Consider the following 13,578-nt stretch of genomic DNA (forward strand, 5'->3'; position numbering starts at 1 on the left):
GCAGCTGGGATGAGGATCAGCACCTCCAAGTTCGTGGCCATGGCGCTCAGCCAGAAACAGGTGGAGTGCCTACTCCAGGTCAGGGGGGAGTTGCTACCTAAAGTGGAGGAGTTTAAGTATCTCAGGGTTTTGTTCACAAGTGAGGGTAAGGGGGAGCGGGAGTTGGACAGAAGGATTGGGGCAGCGTCAGCAGTGATGCGGATGCTAAACCGGTCTGTTGTGGTAAAGAGAGAGCTGAGCGAAAAGGCAAAGCTCTCAATTTACTGGTCCATCTAAGTTCCCACTCTCACCTATAGTCACGAGCTATGGGTAGTGACCAAAAGAATGAGATTACGGATACAAGCGGTAGAAATGAGTTTTCACCGCTGGGTGGCTGGGCTCTCCCTTAGAGACAGGGTGAGAAGCTTGGTCATTCAGGAGAGACTCAGAGTAGAACCGCTGCTCCTCCACATCGAAAGGAGTCAGTTGAGGTGGTTTGAGCACCTTGTTAGGATGCCCCCTGGACGCCTCCCAAGGGAAGTTTTCTGGGCATGCCCCACCGGGAGGAGACCCCGGGGCAGACCCAGGATATGCTGGAGAAATTACATCTCTCGGCTGGCCTGGGAATGCCTCGGTATTCCCCTGGAAGAGCTGGTGGAGGTGGCCGTGGAGAGGGAAGTCTGGGCTGCTCTGCTTAGGCTGCTACTCTCGCGATCCAGATCCGGATAAGCAGTAGAAGATGGATGGATGGATGGATGGATGGATGGATGGATGGATGGATGGATGGATGGATGGATGGATGGATGGAGATTGTTATAAGTGGCAAATTCCAGTAGTCTTTCTCCCCTGCTTTTGGTCTCAGGGTTCCAAGCTCTGTTGCAGGTGTCTTTACAATTTGACTGTGCACCAACAACCACTTTGGCATTCCAATCCCCTTAAAGGATTATAACACCTTTCTTTGGAGCTTTGTTGAGGACATCTTGCACTTGGTTATAGAAGTCCTCAATGACCTCATCATTATAATGCATGATGAGTGCATAAGCTTGGATGACTGTGATGTTGAAAGGGACTGCACTGAGGCGGGTGGTAATGAGCCTTCCTGAGATTGGTTGAGAGCCTATACAGTGTTCTTGATATCCTTGTGTACTAGGAAACCAACTATCTATCAGCCTTTCCATTGTCTTTTGTGATGTGTATTGGACCAGATTTGAAAGCCCATCCTTCTCCAGACTGTGTAGATGGCTGTAGTTGCTTGTGAACCTTATTACGCCCTTTGTTTTCCATATAGCATTGTAACAATGCCTTCATGTCTGTTGGGTCCAAGATGATCTCTTCTGCCCCCTCAGCCAATGTTGCCTTCATATGCAAGGACATGCTAGGAATTTTAGACTCATTGGTTGCCCTCACAAGGTTTAGCTAGTCTATCGAGACAGTGTATCGAGGAGTGGCCGCTGTGCACACTACAACTACTTGGAGCCAAAGGTGAGAACGTACTGGGTGTCAGGTGAGAATCAAAGGTGGACGAGCAGCCCTAGAAAGGGCTCAGCCAGACCCCTGATCAGAGGTGTTACCTGACCCTGTACACCCCGTACACCCCAGTCAGTAATAGGCTGTAATATATGGTATGGGCTAACAGGAAATCAGCCCAGGGTATACTTTATTACATCCCATGTTTGTGTTGCTGATGGTTACAAAATAATTCTTTTTAAAATATTTTAACCAAATAAGTCTATGTGTATGTCAAAAAATTAGCCTGGCAGAGGGAGGACTGAGCTAATTTTACAATACCAGCTGGCACTGATAAGAACCTAGTTAAACAACATAGCTAAATAAATATCTAATGCCTTTTCAGGTGCAAGTTTTTATCAATGGCATCCCATCAAAATGTTCAGGTGACTGTGGCTTTACATGGACTGAATCCAAGACCCCAATTGTAACAGGCATCTCCCCAATGCAAGGTAGAAAATGTGATGTAATTTTGTGATGGAAACTTGACTGTCACTTCAGTCATGTATGTATCAGTGATAAAATGTTCTTCTTGTTCAATGTATTTTAGGAGCCAGTGCTTTAGAAACTGTTGTCACCATCTCAGGATCAGGATTTGCTGAGAAAAATGCTATAGTACAGATTGGAGATGTCCAATGCTCAGTTCTCCAGGTTACAAGTAAGTTGAAGTGTACAGTAGTTGTTAAGACAGAGCAGTCATGTTGTTAGCAGCCAAGACAGGGGTTCAATCAACAATCCATTTGTGTTTCAGATACATCACTAACCTGCAATGTAGGCCCTGCATGTGCTGGATTGTACCCAGTCACTGTGAGTTTCCCTACATTGGGTAATGCACGCAATAATGGTGGTAACGTTTTCAACTTCACCTACCAGATGGGGGTGACCTCCATAGCACCCACTGCAGGCAGTGTTACTGGTAAAGACGACATGTAAAAAACTCAACCCATGCGTTTACAACATAAAAACACAGATATGTATTTCATTGTACTTCTTTAGAGTTATGACCTTACATATTATTAAAGGAGTGGGAAAAGAAACATCAAAAAGCTTAAGAATGACAATTTTTCTCCTGACAGTTCTGTTTATGCTGTTAGCAGTTATTCTGCCAGTTTTATATAAATAATTGTATTGATACTACTAATGCAGAACATCTTAGTTGGGTATCTCAGGCTTTTAATATAGCTTCCTCCACTATGTTGTTCCATAGGGGGCACAATCCTGACCATTTCTGGTTATGGATTCAGCCAGAACACCACAGCTACTATTGGGAGTGCTCAGTGTGATGTAATTGATGTGAACCTCAACCAGCTCTTGTGCACTGTTCCTGCTGTAAGTGAATTAATTGCTTATATATTTGTCTATTTTGTTCTTCCTGCTTTGTTTAATTGGTTCATAAAAATTATTTTTACTAATAACTATCCTCTGGTGTTTTATTAAGTAACTAGTGGTTATTGCCTGTGAGCCTGATTTCCTCTGAATGTTGAGGAGTTGCACCATTAACAAAAGGGAGTCGAACGTCAAATACCTTTGTATAACACAGGTCTAGAAGGCCCAGTGGAGATTTGAGTGGACATTTTATATATATATAAAATTTATTCATTTATGTACAAGCATATCATTTAAAATAATGTAAACAATTATTATGATTGAGATGTGCGAAGGAAGCCCTGTGATGACCTGGCGACTTGTCCAGGGTGTACCCTGCCTTTCTCCCGTAGTCAGCTGGGATAGGCTCCAGCTTGCCTGCAACCCTGTAGAACAGGATAAAGCGGCTAGAGATAATGAGATGAGATGAGATGAGATGAGATGAGATGAGATGAGATGAGATGAGATGAGATGAGATGAGATGAGATGTGCGAAGGAGAGGTATGAAACCCGAAAGGGCTTATTCCCTTATATATATTTTCGCTGTGTTCTGTCAAAATTATGTAAATCGCTCCCCACGTCTCCTCAGTGACGTAGACTTGGCCCTAGTGGAAGTCTCCGGCAAGGAGTGCTGATTGCGAGGTCCAGTACAATCGAAACTCTCAGGCAAGTTGGGGAGGGGGTTCCCCACCGAGGCTGCGCGCAGTGTGTTAGCGTGAGCATGTAGCCTATGGGAAGTGAATAGTGTGTTGGATTAGTAATAAATCCCATGTTTTGGAAAATTGAAACTGTTGTCTTGGGCCCCTCTGGGGTGTCACCAATCCATGTGCAAAGTATGGAGTATGTGTGTCCAGCCATGTCAGTTTGCATAGGTGAACAGACAGAGAGACAAAGTGACAGACAGCCTTCCTTTAGTAGTATAGAAATGGTTGTGCATTCAACCAACAGATCAACAACAGATCAACAGAATGAAGGCAATTTTCACTGTTGGTTTGTTCCATCTGTTGGTTTGTTTGTTTGTTTGTTTGTCTGAGAGCTGCTTTATATTTCAGGGATCAGCAGGAGCAAAAGCAGTGACCCTGGAAATGGGAAACATTCAGGTCACATCTCCGAACTCTTTCACATATGACACCACCCTGACAGCCACAATTACTGGAGTGAGCCCACAAACTACAACGGTGTTTGGTAAGATCTCATCCTAAAAATTTGCTCAGATCATATCGTGCAGTTTCTATTTTCTCCAAGCACTATTGTATTCATGTTACCTACTAATCCCTCATCAGACTTCATTCTTGAAAATCTTCCTTTCTACTTCTAATATAGATACCTTTAAAAAAATCCATGCTGTCATTACAATCCTCAGATCTAGACAGGATGTTAGTTGTCATTACCACGCCTTGCACAACCTGAATTGTTCAACCTGTCCTTTTTGTTTTTCAAGCAAAATGTGCTTAAATACAATTGAAAGTGTCAGTCAGAAATTAGAGCGCATTTGTATCATTTCATGGAGGCTTAGTTGATGTAAAAACAAGATTAACCACTTTATGTTGTGTGGTAAAGGAAACAGAGTTCTCTCCATCGTGGGTACAAACTTTGGTGACCAGATCAACGGCAGCTCAGTTCTCACTGGTGGTGTAATGTGTGAGGTGCAGCAGTGGACCAATACTAAGATTACTTGCCTGTTACCAACACTTCCCCCTGGGCTGTATGGCATCAAAGTTATATTGGGGAACCAGGGCTACCCCCTAATCAGGTAGCAATCTTTAAACATTTATCTAAAACTATGCAATTGAATTTCTGTGCAATAAATATCAAACACACAAAACAAAATCAATTATTGATACTCACTTGATTTATTAAAATAAAGTATTCCTTTCTTCTTATCTGCATGTTTACCTGGAACACAGTTCTGGTGTGAACGCCACCATAGAGTACATCTTACATGTGACAGGTGTCAACCCACAGCACGGCTCTCTCTATGGTGGAACCACAGTAACCATCACAGGTTCTGGATTCAGCCCTGTTCTGGAAGACAATAAAGTTACAATCGGTATGGTACCTGGACATAACAGCACTTGCATAACCACTGGAAGAAGGATTGAACAGAATGTATATTATTACCTACACACTTTGTGTAACAGTTAAGCCAGTTAATAAGGAATAAAACAGTACAGAGTGGGCTGTTATAGGAAAACAATCAAGGACAACATGGCAAGATATGGCCTGATGTAGTGTTGTAGTCGAGTCACTAAACCTCGAGTCCGAGTCCAGTGTCAAGTCCCCAGTGTTCAGTGGCTGTTGCTGCCTTTATGTGAAACTATCTCTGCTACTGTGTTGGACTAACGTTACTGCTCGACTGCTCCAGTTTAGTTAATAGGCTACAGATAAAAAAAACTTGTTCATCGTTCAGCAAGCCCCGCCCACTATCAACAGGGCAAATAACATAAGAGAAGGTTAACACTAGCTAGTTCATCGCTCAACAAGCCCCGCTATCAACAGGGCAAATACCATAGCATGTCACTTACTTCTCTGGGTGTAGTCTTGCTAAATGACGATTGAAGTTCGAGGTTGTCCCCGTTGTCTCCTCAATAGTTCTTCTACATATGGAACACATAGCAGTGTATTTTTTTCCCACTGCATGAGAAGTCTGTATAAGCAAAGCGGACAATCCTAGGGGTGTTCTCTCCAGGCATTTAAGCACCATTAATGTTAGCTTGTTCCTGGACATGACGTATGAACAGGTGAATGTGCATTCTCTTGCATGGAATTACAAAAATTAATGTAGATATAAATATCTTATGCCAAATTATTATGGCATGTTGCAAAAACATAAAGAAAAAATCTGAGTCCTCGTCTCCAATTTACGAGTCCGAATGCAGTTAATGCACGAGTCCGAGTCCAAGTCCGAATCATCAGTGCTCAAGTCCAAGTCAAGTCACAAGCCTGATGCAATATGGAGTTACTTTTACCACATCAAAGTTGATTATTTTTCAATAACAGTAAAGAGTGGAGTGTTTTATACCACATACCATGAGCTTATACCATAGTAACTTGTCAATGGTTCTAAATTGTAAGTTACAATGAACAACACATAAGAATTTTTATCTATTTATACATGTGGAATGCCTTCAAAACAAATTCCAGTTATCACTTATTTTATAACAGTTATAAATTGTCATTTCTTCACTTTTGTCAGTCTCTCTTTAATAAAACAAAAATGCAGTTTGTCATGTTACTAAGAAACCGGAAAGTACAGAGATCTTTGTTCTAAAGACTCTCAGTTGTCTGGAAAATTACTGACTGTTACAAATCTCCAACACTAGAGAGTCCTTCCATAACGTTAGATAAACATCTCCTTACTCAAAGCTTGACTATATCAATACGCTGCTAAATAAAGATACATTCTGAATCTGTTTATTATTAACCTTTATGTTGAGTGTCTGCCATACAAGTTCCTGTGAATTAGCTGTCACTATAGAAATGATAAGGTATTATAACAAGTGCATAAATATACACTTGCCATTTGAATTACAAGCAGCAAAACTGTCAGAGCCGCCGTTATCACAAACTAACATCGTCTGATCAAACAGATTCCATAACTCAAAAGTGCTGTGGTATGTGATTGAGTCATTGTACTTTGGCAGCTTAACGGAGTAAGTTTTGTGTGTTTTTCACAGGTGACATGCGCTGCAATGTGGCTGCTGCCTCAAACAATCAGCTGCAATGTGTGACCCAATTGGAGAAGCAAACATATAACGTTACAAACAAAGGCTTCGACCCAAGTAAGTTTACATTCAAACCATCTCAGTGTTAAAGGCTGAGACTAAAGCATGCAGCACTGACAGTGTTTCTTTAAACAGTCTGTCGGAAAAGTACAAACCAGGTGTTTTTAAAGCTAGTTTAGGAAAACACTCTGTTGTCATCTGTAAAATTGAAAAGGGTCCCCCATGAGAGGCAAGCCTAGGAACCTTTAAGGGTTCTAGATTTAGATTTTGCAGATTGTACTGTTGGGGCTAGGAGATGCTGAATCATTTGTGCTTGTGCGTGAATACAGGTGAAATTAGGATCTCAAAGACAGCTATTTTCAGAATTTAATCTAATCTCTTCATGTGGAAAATCCTTAGAAATTTACCACTGTGTCTTTACTTGTTAATACTTTTTAAGTAGGTATTTGATGGGTTTGAGCATATAACACTTTTTAATTTTTTTGCTATTAACATTAAATGTGTATAAAAGGCAAAATTTTCCTGTCTAGCTGGACGTCAATCACACGTGTGTGTGTGTGTCTTGTATGTGTATGTGTTCAGTCTATGGTCAGGGGTATTCCTGGAGCCCAGCTACGGTGATAGCATCTGTTGGGGACACAGTGGTCTGGAGATGGCAGGCTCCAGCCTTTGTTCAGGACCTGGGCTACAGAGTGTTCAGCGTGGACAGTCCCAGCAGCACTGAGTTCGATGGAGTGGCCTTCAACAGCGGAAATTCCAAAACAGCCACTGGTACACAGACTATGACATGTACATTCTATGTCCACAGTTTTAAATGAAAACTTCTTGTTTAATGTAAAACCTAAATATTTATCTATGGAAAGTCATGAATAATATTACCATGGAAGGTAAAAATCTATAAACCAGCACTGTCAAGAGTTTAGGACCAACTAATACTTTAGTTTACTATTTCAAAAATGACATTTTTTATTATTTCAAGTTCTACTGCATAATATTAAAACCTTCTAGTAAATGTGAAATAGATTGCTCCTAACTTTGCACAAGAATAAAGTGTCTCCAGCATATGAATGATATGTATTTAATACCATTTGTTGTTAACATACAATGACAATACAATTGGACCAAACAGTGACCTTTGTGGGACACCACAACTGGCAGGCATAACAAACTTTAGGAACAAATTTGTTATGCTCATCACTGACCTTTGCGGGATACTACTACTAAGTTTAGTGGTATTTTTTTGAAAGAGGTCTCAAATACTATCTTAGAAGAATAATACATTATGTACTTTTATTTAAATATGTTGATGACTGATGGTACACAGGTTGAATGCATTCCTTAGCTACTTTAAATGCAGTACATTCTTAATTACCACTTGTTGAACTGAGAACAATAGAACAATGGAAAAGTAGCATCATGTCCTGACTTTAAAATCTAAATCTGCTGGAACATGTATGCGTGATTGTCTCTTGTCCTTTTTTGTCCACAGGATTCTTCAGTTATTGTTTCACAGCTCCTGGTGTGTACTATTACAGCAGTGGCTACATTGACTCAGCAAACAGGACGAGCATGCAGGGTGTGGTGAACGTCAGACCATTAGAGGAGAGAAGTACTGAGCTAAACATCACTGTAGCAGGGTTTCAGGCCAAACAGTATCAAGGTACAAATTTGTTTTATGCCCATCCATTTACCCAAGTGGGTTTCATTCCTTCAAACTGCATCTGTGTATGCTTCAAACAATCCTTAATCTTTTGATGATTGTAGTTTAAATGGGAAATACTTCCAAACCAAATATGCATAGCATTTGTAGGCTATATCCAAATTATTTAGTTTTTTTTTTTTTAATGAAGACTCAATAATGTGATGGAATCCCAGAAAAATGTAACACTCAAGTCAAGAGCTAGGCTTAATTTGCATCCTGAAAACTGGCCCTGTAGGTTCAACACGTCTGAGCAGATCAGCATCTATCTGTGTGGCCGCTCCTGAGTGCTCTGGCACTAACACAACCTCCAACAGCCAAGTCTTCAGTTTTGCCAGCTGTACCAGCCCTGTTGTCAAATCCACCTCACCCAATCATGGCACGTATCATGACCCCATCACCGTCCAAGGCTCTGGCTTTAGCAACATCACCTGCGCCAATGAGGTAAAGATTCAGGAATTGGAGGTTTTTCAAAACCAAATGAATTGAGTGTTCACTAGTTATCTAATTTCATTTCAGTTTAATTCAATTCTATTCAGTTCAGTTTAATTCAGTACAATACTTATTAAGCAAGCTAGCCCTAACAAAGCTAGTGTTTATGTTTTGTGTGAGAGCCTCTTCCATCCAGATCCTTCACACACATTAACAGGTTTTTGGAATAACCAATCTGATTAGCATCTTTGGCTCATGCATTTTTACAGGTCATGATTGGAAACACCTTATGCCAGGTCATCAACAGCACCTCCACTACAATTCAGTGCCTCCTCAGTCCTGACAGTGGAGCACCTGTGGGCATACTTTTGCCTGTCCAAGTCCAGGTCAACAACCTGGGCACTGCCCTGCTCACAATGCCAAGTGAGTCCGCCCGGTGTTTCGCAGTGGTGCCTGTATTGGACTCAGTCTCACCATCAATGGGCAGCACGACCGGTCACACACGCCTCCTTCTTTCTGGCTCTGGTCTCACTGCAGGCACAGTCACAGTGGCTGGCTATCCATGTATCACAGTGTCCAGGAATTACACACACATCATATGCGACACATCTCCATCCCCAGCTCAAATTGGAAATGTTGCTGTTCAAGTGGGTGGAATTTCTTCACCCTGCAGTGCTGACTGTTCATTTGAATATTCTGCCTCCCTGGTTCCAACAGTGTCTTCAATTTCCCCCAGCTCTGTTAGTGGGAACCAAACAACTGTCTTAGTATCTGGAAGTGGCTTTGGCAGCGATCTTAAAGATCTCAGGGTGTATGCAGGCAACATCATATTAGAAGTTAAAGAAGTCACGGACAGCAGGCTCACATTGTCGGTTGGCCCTCTGCCCGCAGGACCTCATACCCTGAAGGTGACTGTTATGAGTAAAGGGCTAGCATCTGGAAATAAGACACTTACCAGCCAGGCACAAGCCAGTCTACAGCCCAGCTCTGGCAGCCTAGCAGGAGGAACACTGCTAACAATCACAGGCAATGGATTTGCAGCAGGAAACACCAACGTGATGCTGGGACCATACCCATGCACCATAACGACTCTAACTCCTTCCATGGTGACTTGTTTGACACATGCCTTTAAAGAAACACAGGTACAGGTCAATATTAAGGTGTTTGGAGTGAATTACCCACCACTAAGCTTCAACTATACTCGCAGTCAAACTCCAAACATCACCATGGTTAGCCCTTCAACAGGTACGAAGAATGAGTAAATGCCATTAAGTGGCATTAGTTATTTGATCATTAAAATCAAATGATTTGAATAGTCTGAAGAAGACGTAAATGTCAAATTATATGATTTGAATAAGGTGACAAATTAAAGGAAAACACAACACAATGTGTCTTAGTAAAGTGTTGGCTGCCCAACACAAGCTGCCAGAGCAACAACTTAAAATATTTTGACGTTGATTCTACAAGTCTTTGGAAGAATAGTTTTGTGTTGATATACAGTGACTCTGAAGCCTGGTTTATAGTTGCTTTTAAATAAATTACATAGGTGAGTATGTAAACAAGGCAGCACAGTGGTGTAGTAGTTAGTACTGTCGCCTCACAGCAAGAAGCTTCTGGGTTCAAGCACAGTGGCCAACGGAGGCCTTTCTGTATGGAGTTTGCATATTCTCCCTGTGTCTGTGTGGGTTTCCCCCAAAGACATGCAGGTTAGGCTAATTGGTGGCTCTAAATTGACCGTAGGTGTGAATGTGAATGGTTGTTTGTCTCTATGTGTCAGCCCTGCGATGATCTGGTGACTTGTCCAGGGTGTACCCCACCTCTCGCCCGTAGTCAGCTGGGATAGGCTCCAGCTTGCCTGCGACTCTGTACAGGATAAGCGGTTACGGATCATGGATGAATGGAGTATGTGAACAATACACATACATACAAAGTTACATGTCAAGTATAAGCCAGGCCAAAGGGGACACATGGAATCAAAGCATTCTCACCAGCAGCATAACAAAGCTGCCATTTTTGTCCCTTTAACTTGTCACCTGTCTTTTTCCCTGTATCTACATATTGTTCATTTAACTCAGTTGCACAAAATACAGTAAGATAATACAATATCAAACAATCTTCTTCAAGTCTACATATTTCTTTATTATGCTTCAGGTCCCAGTGGAACAGCGATCACAGTCTCAGGTTCTGGTTTTGGCTCGGTCGCTGGTCTTGTTTCTGTGCTGATAGATGGTGCAGCATGTAATATATCATCCATTACGGATACAACGATCCAGTGCATTGTGGGTGAACATGCAGGAGGAATGTTCCCAGTTTCACTGGATCATCAGGTCAAAGGTTATGCTCTGACCCAGGCTAACTTCAGCTACGAGTTGCAACTGACACAAGTTGTGCCTAATGAAGGTAACCTTAAAACTATAATGAATTTCCTGGTTATACAATTGCACTTTTTGACCATGTAGCACACTGTTATTTATAGAAGCGAGTTATTTATGACCACACTATCCACTGTCACCCAGATGAGAATGTGTTTCCTTTTGAGTCTCGCAAGGTTTCTTCTTCATGTCATTTCAGAGAGTTTTTCCTTGTCATAATCACCTCTTGCTTGCTCATTAGGGATAAATTTATAAATTCATATACTAATGTAAAATTTATATCTGGAATTTATATATTTCTGTAAAGCTGCTTTGTGACAATGTCCATTGTTAAACACACTATACAAATAAAATTGAATTGAATCGAATCAAATATTAGCTTAGATCATTGCACTTATCTCTAACTGAGGCCTAGATAGATATTATATGGCAGTATTTTACAGCAATAAACCTGTTTTTCTTGCTTGGTGCTGCTACAGGAAGCTATGGTGGAGGTGCAGTAGTCTCAGTCCAAGGTTCTGGGTTTGACCCTAAGTCCTCTCAAGTTCTGATCTGTAATATAGAATGCAGTATCAACCAACATGCATCAAGTTCTACAAATCTGTACTGCAAGGTTCCGCCCAATAATGGTATGTGAGGAGAATATCTACACGTCATTGCATATCTACTGACCCTTTTATGTTCATCACCATAAAAAGATACTTGCACGACAGTAAAATATGTTAATGTCTTTAATAGCACATATTTGATCAAAGACAAAAAAGCAAACAAAGCAAGTGAGAAGTGAAAAAAAAATGAGAGATAAAGAGTATTTACATGGTTTTGACAGGAACTCAGGCGGAGCTGTTATGCCCAGTGGTAGTGCTGAATAGGTATGGATCAGCCAACATTACAAAAGGCTACGCGTATAAAACCAGCCTAACGCCTGTTATTCTGGATGTGTCACCTCGCAGAGGAGGAACAGCTGGAGGCACTTTGCTTACAGTCACCGGCTATGGTTTCAGGTCTGGAATTATGCTGTCAACATGTATTAAAATATCAAAATAGAGTGAGAAAAAAATAGAAACCTATTGTGGCATGGGATGAAAGGCTGGAGCTTGCCCAGGGCAGCAACTGTACTAGAGTAGTGTAATATTGTTGTATTGGTCACATTGTATTTAAGGTTATAACATTTTCCACTGTTCTGTCGACAATAACTAACAAGAATTTGTAAATTTCTTGCAATTGATGTAATATAAATAAACAGATTCTGTCTCTGTTCCCTGCTTATGTACACACAGTGGAGGGAACGTTAGTGTGATAATCGCAGGGTCGGTGTGTGATGTCCAATCAGCCAATGAAACACAGGTCATCTGTGTGACCAATGCCCAGCCCAGGTCCCAGCAAACCAAGGTCTTACTGTGTGTTGGAAACAGAGGAATGGCCCAGACGGTAAACCTCTCATCACATATGTTACAACTATTAGGTAAAAAATGCATCTTGTGGTCATTTTTAAACAGGTACTACATACTTAAATGTGTTTTTCAATGTGTGAACTAAATGATATGACAGTACTATGATGAAACACGTCAGTGCGAGTGTTAAGATTGACATTATTGCCAGTTTTATAAATATCAGCATTTTATGAGTTCGGTGGTGTAGTGGTTACCACTCTTGTCTCACAGCAAGAAGGTTCTGGGTTCGAGCCCAGTGGCCAACGGGGGCCTTTCTGTGTGGAGTTTGCATGTTCTCCCCGTGTCCGCGTGGGTTTCCTGCGGGTGCTCTGGTTTCCCCCACAGTCCAAAGACATGCAGGTTAGGTTAACTGGTGGCTCTAAATTGACCGTAGGTGTGAATGTGAGTGTGAATGGTTGTCTGTGTCAGCCTTGCAATGATTTGGCGACTTGTCCAGGGTGTACCCCACCTCTCGCCCATAGTCAGCTGGGATAGGCTCCAGCTTGCCTGCGATCCTGCACAGGATAAGTGGTTATGGATAATGGATGGATGGATTTTATGAGTTGAAAATGGCTCAAAACGCCATCTACTGGTTAGTTCATCCTGAACCTTGTAAAGCTGATACTGAGAGTTAACCATTTGGTACTTCTCTACGCTAAGATATTTTTATTTTAAAAAAGAATGATAATGTCCACTAATCAGAGGTGGACAGTCCACCTCCCCCCAGCCCCGGCCTTTTTGGTGGGAGTCTGTGAAACCGTGCTCATTTTCAAATATATGTTGATCGAGACTCCTGCCTCACACATCATGCCCCCTGTACTAACTACCCCCATCCCTTTCAGCCTCTTGACCACTTTTTAGCATTTTTCAGAATTTTGCATTGGGTGGAGTTAGTCTTATAATTGGAAGTAAAGTCACTCTTTAAAGCAACATTCACTTCAAAACTAACAGTCAGTTAATGCTGGTAAATCTATAGTAATTATGTACCAGCCTGTAATGAATGTGTTGTGGCATCAACATTGCAGGTATCAAACTCAAGGCCCACAGGCAAAATACAGCCCTCTGTC

The 13,578-nt window shown here is 41.5% G+C and overlaps 1 protein-coding gene across 1 annotated transcript in view; it reads left to right on the forward strand.

Moving 5' to 3' along the window:
* Positions 1-13,578, forward strand: part of pkhd1l1.1 (PKHD1 like 1, tandem duplicate 1) — a 103,775-nt gene that overhangs the window by 32,971 nt on the left and 57,226 nt on the right. The window contains exons 28-43 of the mRNA XM_060942686.1: positions 1,832-1,937; positions 2,036-2,143; positions 2,237-2,401; positions 2,693-2,814; positions 3,903-4,035; positions 4,411-4,603; positions 4,758-4,900; positions 6,528-6,632; positions 7,158-7,346; positions 8,065-8,235; positions 8,513-8,718; positions 8,976-9,951; positions 10,858-11,106; positions 11,558-11,707; positions 11,908-12,082; positions 12,359-12,509. Of these exons, the coding sequence (XP_060798669.1) occupies positions 1,832-1,937; positions 2,036-2,143; positions 2,237-2,401; positions 2,693-2,814; positions 3,903-4,035; positions 4,411-4,603; positions 4,758-4,900; positions 6,528-6,632; positions 7,158-7,346; positions 8,065-8,235; positions 8,513-8,718; positions 8,976-9,951; positions 10,858-11,106; positions 11,558-11,707; positions 11,908-12,082; positions 12,359-12,509 (3,342 nt within the window). The remainder of the gene's footprint in view (positions 1-1,831; positions 1,938-2,035; positions 2,144-2,236; positions 2,402-2,692; positions 2,815-3,902; positions 4,036-4,410; positions 4,604-4,757; positions 4,901-6,527; positions 6,633-7,157; positions 7,347-8,064; positions 8,236-8,512; positions 8,719-8,975; positions 9,952-10,857; positions 11,107-11,557; positions 11,708-11,907; positions 12,083-12,358; positions 12,510-13,578) is intronic.

The sequence above is a fragment of the Neoarius graeffei genome, chromosome 16 (genome assembly GCF_027579695.1).
Source record: "Neoarius graeffei isolate fNeoGra1 chromosome 16, fNeoGra1.pri, whole genome shotgun sequence".
NCBI lineage: Eukaryota > Metazoa > Chordata > Actinopteri > Siluriformes > Ariidae > Neoarius > Neoarius graeffei.